The following is a 21580-nucleotide window of genomic DNA, read 5'->3' as shown; positions in this document are numbered from 1 at the left end:
TCTTTATTGTTATTGCTCGCTGCATAGCATAATGCGGAAGAACCTGCAGTATTCAAGTGGTTGACATCTGCTCTGTGTTTTAGCAAGACCTCAACAGTTGCCTTGTGATTTCCACTGGCCGCCTTGTGCAATGCCGTTTCACCGTAATTGTCCTCAGCATCAATATCAGCATTTCCCTGGAGCAATGCCTCTACCACTGAGCTGTTTCCAAAGAACGACGCTATATGCAATGCTGTAAGGCCAAAATTCACTTTCTGATTAACACTGGCTTTATAATTTAGCAGCATTTCAACAATTTTCTCATTGCAAGCTTTAGCAGCAGCTATAGACAATGGTGTGCCAGTACCATTACTTATATAGTTAACATCAGCTCCTTTTTTCAATAAAGCCTCTGAAATTGCTTCTTTACCGTGAAGTGCGCTCATTTGTAGAGCCGTTAAATCGTCAGCGTTTACAGAATGCACATCGGCTGATGCAGCTAACAAAATGTCTACCATCTTTTGGTGACCGGCACTTGCAGCCAGGTGCAATGGCGTATCTTTATCTTTATCTTGGGTGTTAATATTTGTCTTCCTTAGGATTAAAGTCTCTACAACGGAAGTGCGGTCGTAAAGAGCGGCAATGTGCAATGCCGTTGAGCCGTTGAAGTCTCTGCTATCCGGCAGAGCTCCATTCTGCAGCAGGAGGTCCACTATATCTGCATGACCACCCCCGGCTGCAGAGAGAAGCGGCGTGAAGCCATTGTCATTTCTTACAGCATTGACATCGGCTTTGCGACGCAGCAGTAGTTCTATGATGAATACATTGCCGTTGGAAACAGCCATGTGCAAGGGAGTATTATTGCATTTCACATTTCCGTTTTTGACTAAAGCACCTTTTTCCAAAAGGATCTGCACAATTCCTTCGTGACTGTGTTCCACCGCATAATATAACGAAGAGTGACCCTGGCAGTCTCTGAGATCCACATGAGCTCCGTTCTTCAGCAGAGCATTGACAACCTCCAGGTGACCACTTCTTGCTGCCAGATGCAATGGAGAGGTGCCCATCTTGGACTTGGCATTGACATCTGCCTCATTCTCCAGCAAGAACTGTGCTATTTCCACATAACCGAATTCAGCAGCCAAGTGAAGGGAAGTATAGTCCCAAATCTTTTCGTTTATATCAACAATCATATAATCTTTCTCCGAGAGGATTTTAACCACTTCTAAATTATTGTGCATCACGGCATAGTGCAGAGAAGGATACCCAAAACTATCTTTGGCAGTAAAATCAGCTCCCAGTGAGAGCAAAATCTTCACGGTTTTCTTGCATCCATTTTGGGAAGCCAGGTGTAATGGTGTCTTTCTATTATTGTCAACTTGATTAATTGCATTTTTTCTCATTTCTGCAACTAAAAATTTTACAATGACATCTCTTCCGAAGGCAGCGGCTACGTGCAGCGCAGTTCGACCATCAACATCTCTCGCCTCGGTGTTGATCATTTTCTGTTTAGTCAAGAATTTGACAGTCTTAATATCGGTTCCCCGCACTGCATAGTGTAGCGTAGTTGACAGATCTTCGTTTCTCGAACATATATCAGCTCCTCCCGCGATTCCTAGTGCAAATTTCTCAAAGTTCCCGTCCGACAAAGACTGCCACATTTTCTTTTGTTTGTCAAGAATAGACAAGCCCCGGTCGTATCTTCTTCTCAATTGTTGAATATCGTGTTTTAAAACGTGGCCTATTTTACAGTTCAGTAAAAGGCTTTTATTTTCGGTAAGTTTCACAGCATTTAGGAGCACGGCGGACCAAGCGTCAGTTGGCAGAATGTCTACCAAGGCGGTTGTATGAGCTAAGTGGTTGCGCAAACACTTGCCGCTCACCGCAGGCATATTCCCGTCTAGATACAACACATTTACGGGAACACACTTGGAGCTATCTAAAAGGGACAAGATGTCCAGCACGAGGGCTTCTACCAGAAATCTATTTGAGTTCTTATCTTCATACAGTAATGAAAGGTGCTCATTCAGTTGGCAAAACATTCTATCGGTTCCAATGATACTCCCTAATTCGCTCAATTTCAGAGTGAGTTGTTCACAATTTATCTCCCTTTTTTTTTTCTCTCCATTTTTTTTTGACTTGCTCGATAATAATTGTCTACTATATTCATCAATACAATTAATTTTACGCTGGTCAATTAAAAGAAAATAATTAATTCTAACTATCGCAAGCATTAGATCATGAACAATCTCTGGTTTAATTCTCATAGATACACTATCAAGAAGTTTTAATAGAAGGTTACGTAGCAAACTGCTTCTACCAAATTCTAAAGAGTTGTTTTGAGATGAAAATAATTCTAAGGCTTTATTAATCTTTGCTTTCATAAGCCCGATGACGTCAAATGTTTTGTTAGCGGGGCCAAATAAGACGGACGGCAGAAGTATTTCTAATAAACTGGAATATTCTACATTCGTCAGTTGTAAATTTGTTTTGTCGAGGACATCTTTTATTTCAGCAAACAATTTCTTCTCATATGGTGTTTGATCCGTGATGTTTATATTAATGTCTGCAATGAGATCTTCAATCTTTCGGTGGTGTTTGGTAACTGTATCTGTTGTTTGAATATTCACAAAGCCAGCATTTAGAAGGACATTTGCAATTTTGTGAAATTCATCCGCGCTATCACAGTTGGCGAGCGTGGACAGCAAACGCCTTATTTTGTTGGCTTTATTGGAATTTGTTATGTCAGTAATGGTGGATGCAATCTTTTTCATGTCATTTTGAATGTCAGCATAAAATGCAGAGTCTCCCAAATCTAGGTGCGGATGAGATAAAGAGTTGCGTAAGGAATGCATGACTTTATTGGTTTCTCGGGGCGCAGAGAGGTGGAGAAGATCACTCACAGCCGGGGAGAGCTTGGGACTGTCCAACGTGTTCTTTAAATGCTCTCCCGTCACCTGGAGGGCTCTCTTTATTGTCAACTGGCCGACTCTAGTAGCGGAGTTCGCCACCAAGGCTGCGTCCAGATATGTCTTCATGATATGGAGCGAAGAAACGTCTCTCACCTCCTGACAGTCAGCGTACAAGTCCGGATATCTGCTGATGATGGCAGCGGCAACTTCCTCGCGGCCCAATGCCACCGGTTTCTGAAGGGTTTTGACATCCGTAGATCCGATGTGTTCCTTTAACTTACTCAGGGCGGAAGCAAACTCGTTCAATTGCTTCATCAACCTCTCCTTCTTCAGCACGGACAGATAGAAGATATTCAATTCGTGTCCCCGAACGTGTGCGGATATAAAGCTCACCAAGCAGAACTCTATTTCTTTCCACGGCAAAATATCGTATGTCGACTTCAATTGTTGTTTTAGAATGTAGATGTTCTGAGCTATGAACCTGCCCGTGTATAAAAAGCGATTGTCCACTTCTTTACAAGAATTTATATGCTCGATATGTTCCAGAAGAAGTTGGACGCGTTCTTGGATATCAGCGGAGGAAATCTCGGGGACCACTCCGTTGTTTTTCGAAAAGAAACGTAGATCCACCAATTTGTATTGCACAAAAGCACGCATTTTAGAAGACACAAGGACATTGATCAAGAACAATTTCTCGTAAGACTCTGAAACGAGACGCTCCGAGAGTTCAGGGCTCAGCGACTCGAGGAGTGTGCGAAGGAGCTCCACATTATCGGAGCGGATGGCGTAATAAACGGCATTATGTCCTTCATCTTCCTGCTCCACGGAACGCCAGCAGGGAGTAACAGCAACCGTTCCATCAGAGAGGGGGGACGTGTCATCCTCCAATAAGAGCTTCAATAAGTCAGCCCTGTTGTGCTTGCAAGCCAGGGTGATGAAGGGCGAGGAGGGAGAGTCCATCCCTCGGAGCCGTCTCAGGTCTGCGCGGGACCGGCAGGCCAGAAGAACTGACAGTCGACTCGACTTTTCTGCTTCCATTGTCTGCTTCACTTCAATCACACCACTACACTCTCACTTCTACTGAACTCGATTGATTTAAAAGAAAACTGATGTTGCCTTTCACACAACTTCATTAACTAACTAACCTCCATACATTCAGATATAAAACGTTATTTTCAATTTAATATATAATTTATTAAATGCATTATATTATCATCAGTTCAAAACCAAACCGAAATGGAAACTTTTACTAAAATGTCAAAAGCATAAATAAACCACGTCAAAAGTTTTTGAATTTTACAACAGAACTAGAGATGGCCGATATCTGCCCATCGCGGTGATTTTTTCCCGGTGACTTTGGTGTTGCTGGATCGCCCAGACATTTGGTATTGTTAATGAGGAACTGGTTATTTTTGGCACCTAACCTATAATAATGTATTTAGAATATTTTTCCAGCAGAGATATGATAAAATATATACATCCGTCGAGTTGCGTTTTGGTACGAGATAAGAAAATGGAAGATAAGCTTGTGATAATATTACAAAAAAAATGGTATTCCGGCCCTTATTTTTAATATTTAAATAGTATAAAATAAAGTCGATATCTGCGTCTTTCTGTTTGTGCGCTTAGTCCTTCTAAACTATGCAAGGGATTGTGATACGATTTTCACTATCATTTAGATAATTTCCTCCAAAAGGTTTATACATTTAGATTATATGCATGGAAAATAGTAAAAAACAAAGTTACAGTCTGTTTATAATTTATTTATTTTATATTATTGAAACAAACAGTACATGATTTACAGAAATGAAACAATATACAGGAATAAGATACTTCATGTTGTGTACCTATGATATGTTTCCTTGTAATGTCTGCTAAGTGGTATGTTTATTCCTTAATTACAAGGTGACTTGTGTAGTTTATAGGTGTGTGTGTGACGTGTGTAATGTATGTGTGAGTGTTTGTGTGTGTGTGTGTCTGTATGTATGCGCATTGAATTCTTTAAATTATTGACATGATGCCACGTTTGAATTTGGGCAGTGAATCCGAAAAGATGTCAATGTTAGAGTTAATACAATAAATACAAATATTATTTAGAGTATGAAGAGCTCGGTTAATTGTCGAATGCTGATGTTCGTAGTCTATTTATGCGATTAGTATTTCTTAACTACGCGATGGATTTTAATAAAGTTTTAAAGGTATGAGTCCATACGGTACCTACACAACACGGACATCTTTATGTAGATAAAAAATATGTCTATGGCTATTTCTGGATAAATTAATCAGCCTTACAAATGCGTCAACAAAATGTCACTTCTGTTTCTGTGTATGGGCGTTAATTCCCTGACGTTTATCACATTATATCCTATTAAAAAGTTTACAAATCATCCATTATCACTGTAAGTACTCTTATTAGACAACCTAAACGTAATTAATGAGATTTATTTACTAAATCTCCATCGAAACAGCTTTTAAATATCGTCTATTGGTTATAATTCCAAGATTGCAATCACCTAGGGAAACGTAACTAAATCTTATATTATCGCTGTAAGTACTGTTATTGCATTACTGTCATTTAATTAAATCGATTTACAAATCTAATTTCAACTGAAAACTGCGTTTAAATATCGGATTAGGGTCATAAATTCAATTGAATAATTTACATCCGCTGGATTTTGCGGTCCCCTTTTAAATGACATGTTAATATAAAAATGTACCAGTTCACGATAAACACGTCGAATTGCACCGCACGCTCTATACTACACTTAGTTTCAACTTAAATACTACAATAAATAACTATTTATGTGGTATGGGAGATGGTAAAAGATGCATAAAGTTTGAATGTTAGGAAACAAACTATAAAAATAACCCAAACTAACACCCTAAATACTTATTTTGTTATTTTTCTTAAACCTCTGACTTTCAATAATTTAATTTGTATTAAATTTATAACACAAATTATTTACAATACGTTTTGGTAATTATTTCCCAAACCGTCGCACTTTTATGCACAGATTATGGAAATTACACCATGTTTCGACAATTACCACAAGCAACAAATGTTTACATGCACCAAAGAGGTTACTAGGTAAGAACCTAACCTAAGAAAGTTGGTTTAATTGAGTAATTTATGCATATTTAGATTGAAATGTAACTTTCGCAAGTGTCCCTACTTATAAAAAGGCCTGAATGGCGGCAAAGGGATAATTTTATAAGGTAAATTGTATCTTTTACCATCTATCCCCACATAAATCGTTGTTTCTTGTAGTAATTGTTAGAAAAAAAGCGTAATTTTCAAAATCAGTGCCTCAAAAAGGGCGGCGGTTGGGGAAATATTTACCTATGTTTTATTATTATTATTTTTCTTAAAATAACTTGCTTATTTGCATTGACACAAATACAAATAATGACAAATATAGCACATTCTAGTTTCTTGATGCAAAGCGAATAATGAAACGCATAAGAAAAGAATAACCATTGAACGAATGTGTGATTGGATGAAATAGCACATGTAATAGCGTTTATAGCTAACTAACGGAACGCATTAGAAAAGAATAACCACTGAACAAATGTATAATTGGATGAAATAGCAAATATAACAGCGTTCATAGCTAACTAATGGAACGCATTAGAAAAGAATAACCATTGAACAAATGTATGATTGGATGAAATAGCAAATATAACAGCGTTCATAGCTAACTAATGGAACGCATTAGAAAAGAATAACCATTGAACAAATGTATGATTGGATGAAATAGCAAATATAACAGAGTTCATAGCTAACTAATGGAACGCATTAGAAAAGAATAACCATTGAACAAATGTATGATTGGATGAAATAGCAAATATAACAGCGTTCATAGCTAACTAATGGAACGCATTAGAAAGGGATAGCCATTCAAAGAGTATGTGTATACGGGTGAAACAGCAATTTTATTATGAACACTCATTGTTTCTGTGTACGTACATCGCGACACCGAAAGCGGCGAGCTAATAGCGTTTCACTTACGGGCGAGCATGATCATTTTTGTATGGATGCCCGCCGGATAATTTAATTCACTCGCGCGAACTTCATGCTCAGACTTCTCGCCACGGACATGCTTGCCGCACAAACATGTCTGCCGAACAAACGAGCGACACTTTATTTTTGTAATTTATCATTTTCAGGAAGCAAAAAGCCTTGCTAATAATTGTATTTATTGAAGTGATTTTTGAGTTCATACAAATGGAAAAAAACTCCATTAGGTTAAGTTTTTACTTGAGAATGATTTGTGCACATCTCAAAAGCAGTTTTTTCACAAAGAGCGTAGAGTTACGTGTTTGTTGCGGCTTGTCTGACCAACGAACTTATGTGCGATACTAAACGCAGTAAATCACAAGTCTGTCTACTGGAACTAGTTCAATGAAACCACGTGCCTATATTCATCTAAGTTCATTTGTCGAAATTTATACAAAATATATTTTTTTCCGTCACACTCATTATGCATAATTACCAAAAACAATGGAGAATAATAATATAATAATAATAATATAATAACAATGAATAAATATGCAGAGGCCCGTCTCGTCCAATACGCATAAATCATTTAAAAAAAAAACTATTTTACTAATTTCGCAATGAGGGACAACTGTCTATTGGAGAAACTGTAGCAACAGAGTGGAAGATACTACCAGTATCGCCCTGGTGTAAGACCACCATTCAGAATTGAAACGTTGCTCCAAATGGCTTACCTTCAGCCTCACAACATCCCCCAATTGGGGATGCCATAGTCTCACTGGCTCCAGACAGGAGCAGTTGGGACTCTTGTGAGGTATTCACTATAAAAAAAAAAAAAAAAACTGTAACTGGGAGTGCTGTTTTGTGATAAATAGTTTGAATTAAGAATTTACTGGTCAAGTCTTGTGATAAACAGTTTGAATTAAGAATTTACTGGTCAAGTCTTGTGATAAAAAGTTTGAGTTAAGAATTTACTGGTCAAGTCTTGTGATAAACAGTTTGAATTAAGAATTTACTGGTCAAGTCTTGTGATAAACAGTTTGAATTAAGAATTTACTGGTCAAGTCTTGTGATAAACAGTTTGAATTAAGAATTTACTGGTCAAGTCTTGTGATAAACAGTTTGAATTAAGAATTTTCTGATCAAGTCTTGTGATAAACAGTTAGAGTTAAGAATTTACTGGTCAAGTCTTGTGATAAACAGTTTGAATTAAGAATTTACAGGTCAAGTCTTGTGATAAACAGTTTGAATTAAGAATTTACAGGTCAAGTCTTGTGATAAACAGTTTGAATTAAGAATTTACTGGTCAAGTCTTGTGATAAACAGTTTGAATTAAGAATTTACTGGTCAAGTCTTGTGATAAACAGTTTGAATTAAGAATTTACTGGTCAAATCTTGTCATGTGATAACAAGTCAAGATGTATTGTAATATCATTGGTTGGCGTGTTGAAATTTGCAGGTAGTTTGACAGGAAGAGCCCCGCCACCGTTGCAAGATGTCCGTCAGTGAGAAGGTGTCTCTCTCGGATGCGCTGAGCAATGTAGACGTCCTCGATGAACTGACATTACCAGGTTATTATAATATAAATAAGTTAGGTTAATAAACTATATTAACCCGTAAGGCTAATTGGTTCACTTTTGGGAACAACCCACACTGTCATTACTTTCATTTTTTCTCTATCTGCACAGCAGACTGAGCCACAGCAAAGTTTGTTTGTTCAAAATCTTAAATCTCTGAAACTTCACCAATTGCCTTGAAATTTTTACCCAACATTGCATTTGAATATGAGTGTGTTTTTATTTACCTACATGTATTATAATATAGATGTTTCATGTGACAGGTAAAAACATGCTATTTTGAAAAAAAAAAAAAAACAGCGCCATCTGTTGGACATAAAAGCAACACTCGCTATTGTTTCTCTATCTGCACAGATAGACTGAGGCTCAGCAACGCGTTGCGTGGTACAGCTAGTAGTGTGATAAAATATTCGATTTTGAAAACAAGCCCAAATTTTTGTTCACCCGATTTGGGATTTGTAGTTAAGTTTTTTACGCACTCGGCAATTTGTGCACCATTTTAAAAAGGACTAAAGATTCCATATTTGAAGACTAAATAGTGATACTACAATAGTTGCCTGTATACTGTCCAGAGATGTGCAAAATGGGTACCCAAAACCATTTGAAATGCAAAATGGAAATGGGTCAAAACTTTTCCATTTGAAAATGCAAAATGCAAAATGGTTTTTAGAAAAGCATTTCAAATGCTAAATGCAAAATACCTATTTTCAAAATGCATTGAAAATGCAAAATGGTTTCTCAGGTCAAACAATTAAAATAATTTTAGAATTTTTAAACAATTTTGTCATTTAATAATGGACATCAATGTAGAACAAACATATTACATGATGGTAAATCCAAAAACACCACGACTACAAATTATGAAACCACAAAAAATTTGAGCGGGACTAATGTTGCCAACGTAAAAACATAGAAACTACTATCTAACATTTAATATTACAGCATCATGGCCCCATGTTCAGTATTTGAATCAGTATTTTTTGTAATGGTATCACTCAATTGCCAGGGCTCCTACCAGGGAGCAACTTGACAAATGTAAATTATCTCTCATAGCGAGGTTGAGGACCGACTGATATTTGGGGCTTATGATAAAAAGATGAGTGGAGATAGTAGGAAGAATGTTGCAAAAAAGCATTTAAAATGGAAAATGCATTGAGAAAAGCATTTAAAATGCAAAATGCAAAATGGTTTTTAGAAAAGCATTTAAAATGCAAAATGCAAAATGGTTTTTAGAAAAGCATTTAAAATGCAAAATGGAAAATACCCATTTTGCATTTTGCATTTCCATTTGAAATGGATTTATTTGAAATAAAGCACATCTCTGATACTGTCAGATTCATTTATAGATAAATCACAGAAAGAGAGATGCTCCGCACAACTTGTTTTGTTCCCCATTCCTTAATTCGGATATATATCGTCACCTCAATTGGACAGGGTTCTAACTTTACTTTACCTTGTTTTGAAATATGAGGTGTCACCTTATCACATGTCTCTTCACATTTTGCGAGCAATAACTCTGTTTACAGATGAACAGCCTTGCATCGAGGCGCAGCCTATCTCCATCTTGTACCAGGCCAACTTCGACACCAACTTCGAGGACAGGAATGGGTTCGTCACCGGCATCGCCAAGTATATTGAGGAAGCCACCGTTCACGCCAATCTGGTAACGTGTTTTCCATCCACAAACATTTCATTACCATTACCAAAGTGAATTGAAAGAGAAAGTAAGAAAACAGTGTGCAATATAGTTGTTGCTGAGGAATACTTGGAGCAGGTGGATGAGTTTGTGTATTTAGGAAGTATGTTCTAGAGAGATGGGAAGGCTGACAGAGATATTGAAACAAGGGGAAATGCAGGGAACTCCATTCATGGAGGACTGAACGCAGTTGGCGCTAACAAAACATTGTCCAAAGAAGCACAGTTAGCAGTCTACAACGGAGTTCTGATACCTACCCTGATGTATGGAAGTGAGGCATGGAACTGGCAGAGGAAGGATGAAAGTAGAAATGAGATCCCTGAGGCGTATGGGTGGTAAAACCATGTATGGTCGTATGAGAAATGTGGAGATCCGCAAATAGTTCAAGGCTGATGTAAGCGTAACGAGTAAGATTAAGAAAGGGACGCTTAGTTGGTTTGGGTATGTAAAGCAAATGAACGAAGAAAGGAGTGTAAATGATGGAAGAAGTCGGAGATGCCTGAGGAAGACTTTGGAATATCAAGTGTATCAGATACTAGAGTCGGGCCATGTCAGGAGTCATAATAATAGAAGAGTATGTATGAATGTGAATGAGACCGAGTTGTTTGGCAGTCCGTCCTCTCTGCCTAATCCCGGGGGAAATGGCGTGATGGTTAGTTAGTTATTTTATATTTATGGAACGCTCCAGAGTCATTGATACCTGAATAAAACAATTGACCGCCTGTTTTGACGGCCTCCTTAGTGGAGGCTCAACGCTCTCGACGGTCGCGGTTTCAAATCCCGGCATACGCATGTAAAGTTTATTCGATAAATTTTTGTTATTTGTTAATGTAAAATAATATACAGGGTGTATCGGCACGTACCCGAGCTATTCCTTAGCACATTTGGAGTAAAAAATGTTATGGGCACTTTGCTGTACGGTAACATTTTTTTTCAATTAAAAACAAAAACTAAAAAATTTCCACACTCCCTCACTGTCATTTGCATTGCTTCTCGTGTTCAACAGCTGTTATTAGCAAGTATGTCGAAAAGCGTCTTCGCTCTTTCTTACGTGCCGATACACCCTGTATAGTACCCTCAGTATCGCCCTGGTGTAAGACCATCATTCAGAATTGAAACATTGCTTTTAGTTGTGTTTGGTGATCAGATTTGAATAGCCAGGTACTTCCGCCTCTTCCTCTTTCCGTCTCCTTCCTCTCCCCACTACCTTCAGCCCCACAACGTAGCCCAATTGGGTAGGCCATAGTTTCACTAGCCCCAGACGGTTGGGTGCAGTTGGGTCTCTTGTGCGGTATTCATGATTGGGATGTTTACCTAGCCAATATTTATTTATTTAACCACTCAGAACATTAGAACGTCAAAAGACGTAAATATGATAATAGCGGTCAAGACATTAGAACGTCTTTTCACGTAAACGCGCGAGATTTTACAAAAATCGATTTATTTCCATCACTAGTATACGGATTGCCATGATTTAAAAAACAGAGTTTCGATAATGAATAACGCTACGCGTCTGTATTTAAGAATATCTATGGTACGTAGAAGTGCATTATCTAAGCCGATTGAATCTGTCATCTTGTTCGTTCATAATTTATTGCGTTTCTAAATAATTTATTAAGAATATTTTAGTTTGGACGGTTAATATTTTGAGGTGACTAATAGTTTTTAATTATATATCTTCAATATATAAAGTGTTATTTCTTTATGATACTCAGAAAAAAGTACATTTTTCACGGCTTTGAAATAATGGTCAGCGATTTTTACATATTTTTGACGTTTTCATAAAATGTATATTTAGAAACGCAAATATTTACGTATAACAACACAATGCGATAGTGGATTTCATAATCTTTCCAAAACATTTTTTAGAATGAGGCTACGTTTCCTAAAACGTGAGTTATGAAGCTTTTAGCAAAACTCGTAAATAACACAAAAATTATCACGTTTTGACAGTTCTCAAAGGAACACACAGTAAATAAATGTCTTTGTCTGAGAGGTTAAACGCCATAAAATGGCTTTTACGATAAAATGATACATCCGATCAAAAGCATTCAATGGTACACAGGAGAATATTAGTAATAAATTACAAAACAAGTAATGTTTTTACACAGAAATATTATTGCAAGTGATACATAATTGATATATAATCAAAAGAAATATCTACAAGTGTAGTAATAGTTATGTTGGGTAGCGAGTGTCTCCGTTTTACTTGCGATCTTGCCTACCTACTGTTGCCGTCGGCCGTTCTGTATAAATGGGCCCGACGCAGCGAGCAGTCAGTCAGTCATCAATCAGCCGTCAGTTAACAAGGCTCAACGAGTGATAACCCGCACACCTTCATCGCGCGAAGGACAATATTCCCGGCTCCGCACGGATCAACCATCGACTCCATCGGGACATCATCATAGCGCCTCGGCCCCGGCCACAGTCCCTGGCCAGCGCTACACCGGATCATAGCGCCCTAGTTCCAGCGCTTCATCCGTGCACCTAGACCAAAGCAGCATCCTCCCTGGTCTACGCACCTCCCGTATCATCGCCTACAAGGTCCACCGCACTGGTCAGCACTGGAGTACCTGAAGACTCATGTTCTTCACCAGTGCCTGACCGTCAACGAGTCCGGTCATTAGCAGCGGCGTCGACTCACTGACCCGCGCTTGACCAGCACATCACCGCCTGCTTCCGGAGTGTACATTATCTGTCCTAAGTCTATCACACACGGTTATCTGACTCAAATAAATCCTGCGACCTTCACGCCGTCTTTCATTTTGTGCCCCCCAACTAGCCTGACATAAATGTTGTACCTCTGTTATTGCCGGAATTCCAGCAATTACCCCTCCCCCTTTGTTAAACTCCCACTCAAACACCTAAATTATATTTTTTTGTATATATCTGTCAATATTTTGTATCATAGGTTAGTTTTAATACTCTCCTCACGAAGGAAGGGTGCTTCCGAAACCGGTAGAGTGTAATTAAAATTAAAGTGGTCTAAAACAAATTTATATATTTTTATTGTAAAATAAATTCTATTAACCTCTCAGACAAAGAAATTTATTTACTGTGTGTTCCTTTGAGAACTGTCAAAACGTGATAATTTTTGTCTTTTTTTTTTTTTGTTTGTTTTTGGGGTGTTATGCCGTGTTGCGCTAACTCCTTCTTTAGCCGACGTTTCGGACAGCGTTGCAGTAACACGGCATAACACCCCAAAAACAAACAACAAAAATGCTTTTGGCCGTGAGAATCTAAAAAAAAAAATTTTTGTGTTATTTACGAGTTTTGCTAAAAGCTTCATAACTCACGTTTTGGGAAACGTAGACTCATTCTAAAAAATGTTTTGGAAAGATTATGAAATCCATTAACGCATTGTGTTATTATACGTAAATATTTGCGTTTCTAAATATACATTTTATGAAAACGTCAAAAATATGTAAGAATCGCTGACCATTATTTCAAAGCCTTGAAAAATGTACTTTTTTCTGAGTATCATAAAGAAATAACACTTTATATATTGAAGAAATATAATTAAAAACTATTAGTCACCTCAAAATATTAACCGTCCAAACTAAAATATTTTTAATAAATTATTTAGAAACGCAATAAATTATGAACGAACAAGATGACAGATCCAATCGACTTAGATAATGCAGTTCTACGTTCCATAGATATTGTTGAATACAGACGCGTAGCGTTATTCATTATCGATACTCTGTTTTTTAAATCATGGCAATCCGTATACTAGTGATGGAAATAAATCGATTTTTGTAAAATCTCGCGCGTTTACGTGAAAAGATGTTCTAATGTCTTGACCGCTATTATCATATTTGATGTTCTGAGTGGTTAAGGTATAGAATGTTATAATAACAGAGAATATTTTATTTGAACAGAAAAAAATACTAACATGTATAATCTAGCAAAATATTAAAATAGAGTAATTAGTAGTGAAATTATTGTTACCTTCAAAATTAATTCTACTTGGAATAGCTGGGCAAGTAAGGCAATTTTGCTTTAATAATTCAGGGCTGTCAGCGATTTTATGATACTACATATATCTGGAGTAAATAGTTTAGACATAGTAAAATATGATATAGGACCCACACAGAAGAATATTATCATGCTATTGATTATGTGATTGAGGTATTTCAGAAGTCACCTCTATCGCAGGTCACCCCAAGTGTAACATGTTGACTTAACAGGGCTTCCCGGGTTCATGGGGTGAGGCTTGTCTAGGTCTGGTGGCGGAGGGATCCATCACTCCTGGACACTCTGACCCCCCAGGGCATGTTCAGTATCGTTGTCGCTTTTAAAATATATCAATTAAAAGTGTGATTTTGTTAATCGTGACAGAACCAACTGCTGGACGAGGGCAACAACATGGCGGTCATGCTGTACACGTGGCGCTGTTGCTCCCGCGCCATCCCGCAGCCGCGCTCCAACGAGCAGCCCAACCGCGTGGAGATCTACGAGCGCACCGTGGAAGTTCTGGCTCCGGAGGTGCGCAAGCTGCTCGCCTTCATGTATTTCCAGGTAACACGCGCCGTGGTCACGCAGTGTTTTTGTTATTTTATACAACAGGAATAGCAAAACAACCAATTAATGGACATAACATAATTAACCCCTCCGACATTTCGCGAACTTGAAGCTAAGATGTCTTAACCGAAATGTCAATTTCACGAAAACGTTGTCTTATTACCGCCTCACAATCAAAGCTCTATAAATGAAACATTACTGAACGGAGCCGAATAGTAAAAACTGTTTTAGAAAGGTTACAAAATAGGCTTTCAAATTGTTGTATCATAAATAAATATTAACATTTGTAAATATTTAAATTTAGAATGGAAACATGAAAAATAGGTTAAAAATGACTCACAGATTATGTAAACAAAAATATTTATTCTATTGTATATATGTGTAATAAACACTTTTATCACCTCATTTTTTTATCATTTCATATAAAAATATTTTATAAAAATTTAATATGTGAAGCGCGCGGCGCTACCGGCAGACATTTTGCGCGGATAAAAATTTTGTGTCAATTATGCGACTGTCAGCAGATTCCTGTTTTGTATTTCCATAGACAACTTGGTAGTGATGTGTAGCTTGATCTATAATCGACCTTTTAGTTTTTGTTTGAGGGATGTAACTAAAATAATAACGGAGTAAGAACGATTTCTATGGAGAGACACGCGTTGACGTGTAAACACGCTTATTGTACTTGACTGCTGTCGTATTTTTAACGCATATATCTGCTTACGTTGCTGAGGGGTTAATGAAGCTTAGGCGATGTTCATTTGGGATAATGGCCACATCAAAATCCAGATAACCACTTTATTGTGCACATTTAGTGTAGCACCCAGTATGTGTCAACAAACGCAATTTGGGAGGCGGGTTTGGGTACCGCCGCCCCGGGAACCATTTATTGAAATATTGTTTATTTTAAGATCATTTATTTACACACATAATTAATTAATGTTCTTTTGAACGATCTTTCCCTCCTAAAAGTTTTTAATTTACTAATTCCAACCAATTGTTTATAAGTACAGTGGTACCTCGACATACGAGTTTAATTCGTTCCGCAACCTTGCTCGTATCTTGAATTACTCGTATATCGATGCAGATTTCCCCATACAAAACAAATAGAGTACCATTAATCTGTTCCACCCCCAAAATGTCACCCCAGTTATTTTTGTTACGTGGTTTTGAATAATAAAAACGTATTTATAAATGACAAATATTTATTGTACAAAAACAAAAAAGAGAATGTAAATAAATAAATTAGATATCCTTACTGGTCTTTGCCCTTTTCGCTACATTTTTCTCGCTTTCACCTGTAGGCCGTTTAGAAAAAAACATGTCCAAGGAGGTTTGTTTCTTCCTCCCTCTCAGAATGTTCCGGAAATGAGTTAGGCAAGTGTCATTAAAAAGATCAGATGCACGACCTGTTCTTTTTTGAATAAATTGTGGTAAAACATGAATAATTGTCTAAAACATGGAAAATCATCCTATTACACTAAAAATTATCGAAAAACCATTCAAAATATGTCAAATCGTCATTAATGAAAGATGCTCTGAGGAACTAGCGTCATTGATCGCTTCGGCACCGGTGCGTAGTCGGGATACACGCCAAACGCGCGCCCAACATTTACACACGGTTGACATTTGTCACACGAGAACGGGTCGCTTCTACGATTCGTTCTTAAGTTCAACAGCTCGGCTGTGGAACGAACTGCCGGCCTCTGTGTTTCCTCCCTCCTACAACATGGGACTCTTCAAGACCCATGTTCACTCCTTCCTCTCCACAAAAAGACCCTCCACACAGCGTCCCCAAAGATGATACAGACCCTGAGGGAAATTATTTTCTTCAGGGCCTCCTGTGTGGAGTTAATATAAAAAATAAAAAAAAATTAAACTTGAAAAATTATAGAAAAAACAAATTTATGTGATAAATCGTCACAAAACCTGAAAAATTGTAGAAAAACCTTATTTTTATGTTTAATTGTGGTAAAACATGAAAAATTGTCTTAAACGAGGTAAATCGTCGTAATACACTGAAAATTATTGAAAAACCTAATGAATGTGTTAAATCCTCGTAAAACCTGAAAAATTGTAGAAAAACCAAATTTATGTGTTAAATCGTCGTAAAACATGAAAAATTATCTAAAACGTGTTTAATTTTCTTAATACACTGAAAATTATTGAAAAACCATTAAAAATGTGTTAAATCGTCATTGAACCTGCTTTACACAACTGTTTCTGGGTGTTTCTTTCCACGAACTGTGAAACTCTCTCCCACATTCCTAAGATCTCCTTTATCTCACTTGTAGAAATAACCTCCTCCTCCTCTGACTCCTCCAAAGCAATTCCTTGCATAACATCCGTATGCTGCTGTGACTGTAACTCTTGTATCTCCTCAGTCGTCAGTTCCTCGACGAGTTCGTTCACGTCTCTCTCTTCCACCTCTAGACCCATGGATTACCCCAGAGACCTAAAGCTAAACCGAACTCGTATCTCGAATTTCGCTCGTAACTCAAAGCAAAAAGTCACTCGCTCGCCGGCTCGTATCTCGAAACACTCGTATGTTGGGGCACTCGTATGTCGAGGTACCACTGTAGATTTAAAAAGTAAGCAAAGAAAGCAAGTACCCGCAAAACCACCGACAAAAATTTTAACTTTTCGTTTTAAAATATCTTTTTTAACCTTTTTATTTTTCTCTTTTGTAACATAAACTAATTATCACTTTACTTGAATATGTTTGTCATGATTCAATGAATTATTTGCGATTTATTTCGATACAATATCCACAGAATTTGACATTTTAAATAATTCCGACCAAATTACGTCAACAATAATAAACATAATTTGGCAAACTAATATTCATGTTCAAGATGGCTATCGTTTATCACACAAAAAACTTTCGACTGACATTTTTTGGTATACCTTATATTGTAGGTAATAGGCATTAAAATTGCTTGACAAACGGAGTCTAGAAACGTTCGATTTCAAGCACGAAACTGGTTTTTATTTATTTTGTAAATAATTTTATAAGAAAGCAAAAAATTTTATCAAGTGAAACTGTCACAGATAATTTTAGCTATAATACTGTATTTTTTAAAAGTTGTTTCCTTTACGCGTTCATACATTTCTATTGAAAAAATATTTTTTTTAATAGTTTACATTTATATTTTTTATTTGATTTGTATTCTACTCAAGCGAAACGATAGGAAAACCTTCAATTTATCTAAAGCATGTTTTTTGGTATTCATAATGTACACCAATTTGTTATAAAGATTAAAATAGTTATTTAGCATTAAGGTTCGCCTTAAAAATACATTTTGTATGATACTAAGCATACGTCAGACATGATAAATAATAATAATAATTGGATGACTTGTATAGAGCCGTTTTTGTGCAAAATCACCTCAAGGGCGCTGTACAAACTTATAATACATTTCTACAGTGATCTATGTTATAACTTAACTATTTATGGAGAAAATATACAGTACAATACTTACCTGGTAGGTCACTTGAGATTAACACTTAATTAACATTATCTAATTGTTTATTGGCGAAATTTAGATACAGGATTTAGGACATAATTGAAAAATTGAATATAACTGGACTTTCTCTTAGGAATGGTAAATTTAATTTAAGGGTACGACAGCTTAAAAAGGTAAGTTTTTAGTTTTGACCTGAATTCTGTTGGACTTGTTATGGATCTTAGTTCCGGAGGGAGTTTATTCCAAGCCTTCGGCCCAGATACTCCGAAAGCGCGATCACCAAACTTAGTATTTGGCTTCCGCTTAGGTTCTATCAGTCTGCCTACAGCTGATGATGTTGCTGATCTAAGCGTTGACTGCCTCAGGCCAGTGTTTTCCGGGAAGCATAGTTCAGAGATGTAGGGTGGGGCCATTTCATTGATGGATTTAAACACCATCCAGCACAATTTGTACTGGATTCTTTCAGGGCACTTGAGCCAGTGAAGGTTACGAAGGTGTTCTGAAATGTGCGAATATTTTGAAACCCCGGTTATGAGCCGTGCTGCTGCATTAAACACTGATTGAAGTTTGTCAATTTGATATTTTGGAAGGCTGGCATAAATGCCGTTGCAGTAATCGAGACGTGAGACTACTTAAGAGTTGACAAGTAGTTTTGTTGCTTCTGTAGTTACTTAACTTATGATAGTGTTTACCTCCTTTGTCTCTATAGCAAAGAGAAAGAAAGGAGATTGGTTTGGGACAAAATTTAAAGTGACTCTTGCTAGGACATGCAATAGCTTCTCATTTGGACGCTAGATGGCACTGAAACGAATCGAAAAAACTTACAAATCTGCACGAATAAAAACTAAATTAATTATCGGCAGTTTGTTAAATCCTTTTTTTTATTACTACTATTGCAGCATATTTTGGGGAGGTCATTTCCCAAATGACCTTCTAAGAAGAGCCGCCACTGCCTGCTTTACCTATTTAACCTAGTTTTTGATAGTTTGTTGACTATTGTATTGTGTGTTTAGCGGAAAGCCATCGAGAGGTTCTCTGCGGAGGTGCGGCGCCTGTGCCACGCGGAGAAGCGGCGCGACTTTGTGTCGGAAGCGTACCTGCTGACGCTGGGCCGTTTCGTCAACATGTTCGCCGTGCTCGATGAACTCAAGAACATGAAGTCTTCTGTGAAGAACGATTACTCCACATACAGAAGGTAAATTTTTTGAGGTTTTTTTAAAATTTAAAATTGCAAACATTTATTAAGATGGTTTATATTAAATGGTTTGCAAAAACATATATAATACCTTTACTTTTCACATTTTCAGTCATCTATGCACTCTTGATTCTGCGGAAACATGTGGTGCGTTTGATAGATTCTGATTGCAATCTTTAAAGCACAGGCGTCAGATTACTGTCTTTGTTCTACCGGTATTACAATGAAAGGTGCTCCGCGGAACTAGTGTCACCGGTGCATAGTTGGGAAACAAGCCAAACGCGCGCCCAACATTTGTACACGGTTGACATTTGTCACTTGAGAACCGGTCGTCTATACGACACGCTCTCGAGTTCAACAGCTCGGCTGTGGAATGATTTGCCGTCCTCTGTGTTTCCTCCCTCCTTTCCTCTCCTTAAAAAGCCCCTCCACACAGTCTCCTGAGCGGGGAAGCATCGCGTGGGGAGTGAATATTTAAAAAAATCATGGCCAGAACTTGAAAGAGCATATATGTGTGGTGTTCCAGGGCTGCCCAATTCCTGAAGGTGATGTCAGACAGCCAAACCCTCCAGGAGTCGCAGAACCTGTCCATGTTCCTGGCCACGCAGAACAAGATCCGAGACACTGTCAAGGACGTCTTGGAGAAGATTCCCGGTGAGTTGTCATCAATTTGTCTGTACAGTGAAACTATCTATCATTTAAGAAGGGATCTGACGCCAGTGACGTCGTCTGTAAATTGTCAGCTTCCCCTTGAGGGGGTACCTTGGGTAAGTATTAGCAAATAGAAGACCTAAAAATTGAGCCAGCGTAACAATCATTATAAGTTAAAAAATTATATTTTAATTTTTTATTATATGAACGAGATAAAAGTGAAGGTACAGTTTTCTTACAAATTACCCAAACAAAACGAACGTGTTTTTGAAATATCGAATTCTCTCAAATTTTCTACATCTTCTTCTTCTTTATGTGCCGTATCAGGTCCCCCCGACGTTGGCGATCACTCTAGAAAATGTCTCTTTGTCTTGCGCTGCCCGGAATAGCTCCTCCACACTTCTAATGCCGGTCCACTCTCGTATATTTCGCAGCCAAGACATTTGTCTCCTACCAGGTCCTATGCGACCCTATTAAATTTAAATTTTCTACGATCAGAGTAAAAATTTAAGTAAAAATGTGGATAACAACGTATTTGACAACATTTTTCACGTTTGATATTAAAATTTTATTATTTAGAGATGTTTATTTTAAATGCGTACACCGGAAAGATCATTTTATCTAGTTTCTAAAACAGTATTTGTTTTTACGGAAAAATTAAAAATAATATGTATATAGCGCATTTGAAATACACAGAAAACATTGTAAACTGAACAAAAGTGATGCGTTGAGAAATAAAGACAAAGTGCCGTAATTGAATTAGTTCCGTTATAATCTACATGACACACGACACTTGTCCGGTGATAACAACCTTTCAAAAGATTCGTCATCGTAAAATGTGTATATCAGATAAATTATATTTTAGGTACATCCATCGTTCAAGTGCCGTAATATAGTACATTCATACATAACCCTTCATGCATCTCCTTATCTGTGGTGTGTATTTACTACACATTGCTTCTAATAACTTTAATAACTCTATAAATATAATAAATTCTGGGTTCAGATTTTAGGTATTCCTCCGTTATACATTTATGCACTGAATAAAAAATAATATTTTACATTGTTTTCAAATTCAATTAAAAATCAGAGACTTTTGTTAAAAATCGGGAACAAATACACCAATACAATCAACCGTGTGACACTGGCTACGCGAAGAGTGTGCGAGGAAATGACACGCTATTGATGTCCCGCTTTAATTCGCTATGCGGGAACATGAGAAATCCACATGTCCGCAGCTGTATTTTTATTTAGAACATCGATACCTACGACCGCATAGCTGTGTGTGTGCTAGCACTGCTAGCCGCAGGCCAGTCGGTCGCGGGCCGTCGTTAGACGTGGACCCCTCGCACGTTTTTTTTAGCATCTGCCGATGGTTTTTTCATGTTTTCAGCAATTAAATTACAATTATTATCACTTTTGAAATGAAATATAATAAACATAATCGATTAGCTATGAATATTCATATTTTTCCGATATTAAATTGCTTATTTTGAGATGTGTATTGACTACACAGCACCGGAACGCGTGGATTTTTTTAGCACAGTAAGGGAAAGGTTAAAGATGCTGTCAGAAAGTCAGA

At 37.4% G+C, this 21580-nt stretch overlaps 1 protein-coding gene across 1 annotated transcript in view; it reads left to right on the top strand.

Moving 5' to 3' along the window:
* The first annotated feature begins 5192 nt into the window (after positions 1 to 5192).
* Positions 5193 to 21580, top strand: part of Cyfip (Cytoplasmic FMR1-interacting protein Sra-1) — a 60840-nt gene continuing 44452 nt past the window's right edge. Inside the window, exons 1-6 of the mRNA XM_089642162.1 lie at positions 5193 to 5290; positions 8348 to 8459; positions 9992 to 10128; positions 14503 to 14682; positions 19166 to 19347; positions 19874 to 20001. Of these exons, the coding sequence (XP_089498288.1) occupies positions 8384 to 8459; positions 9992 to 10128; positions 14503 to 14682; positions 19166 to 19347; positions 19874 to 20001 (703 nt within the window). The 5' untranslated portion in view covers positions 5193 to 5290; positions 8348 to 8383. The remainder of the gene's footprint in view (positions 5291 to 8347; positions 8460 to 9991; positions 10129 to 14502; positions 14683 to 19165; positions 19348 to 19873; positions 20002 to 21580) is intronic.

Source organism: Hesperophylax consimilis, chromosome 17 (genome assembly GCF_061612785.1).
Source record: "Hesperophylax consimilis isolate HC1 chromosome 17, BYU_Hcon_1.0, whole genome shotgun sequence".
Taxonomy (NCBI): domain Eukaryota; kingdom Metazoa; phylum Arthropoda; class Insecta; order Trichoptera; family Limnephilidae; genus Hesperophylax; species Hesperophylax consimilis.
This window is presented reverse-complemented; position numbering and strand designations above follow the sequence as displayed.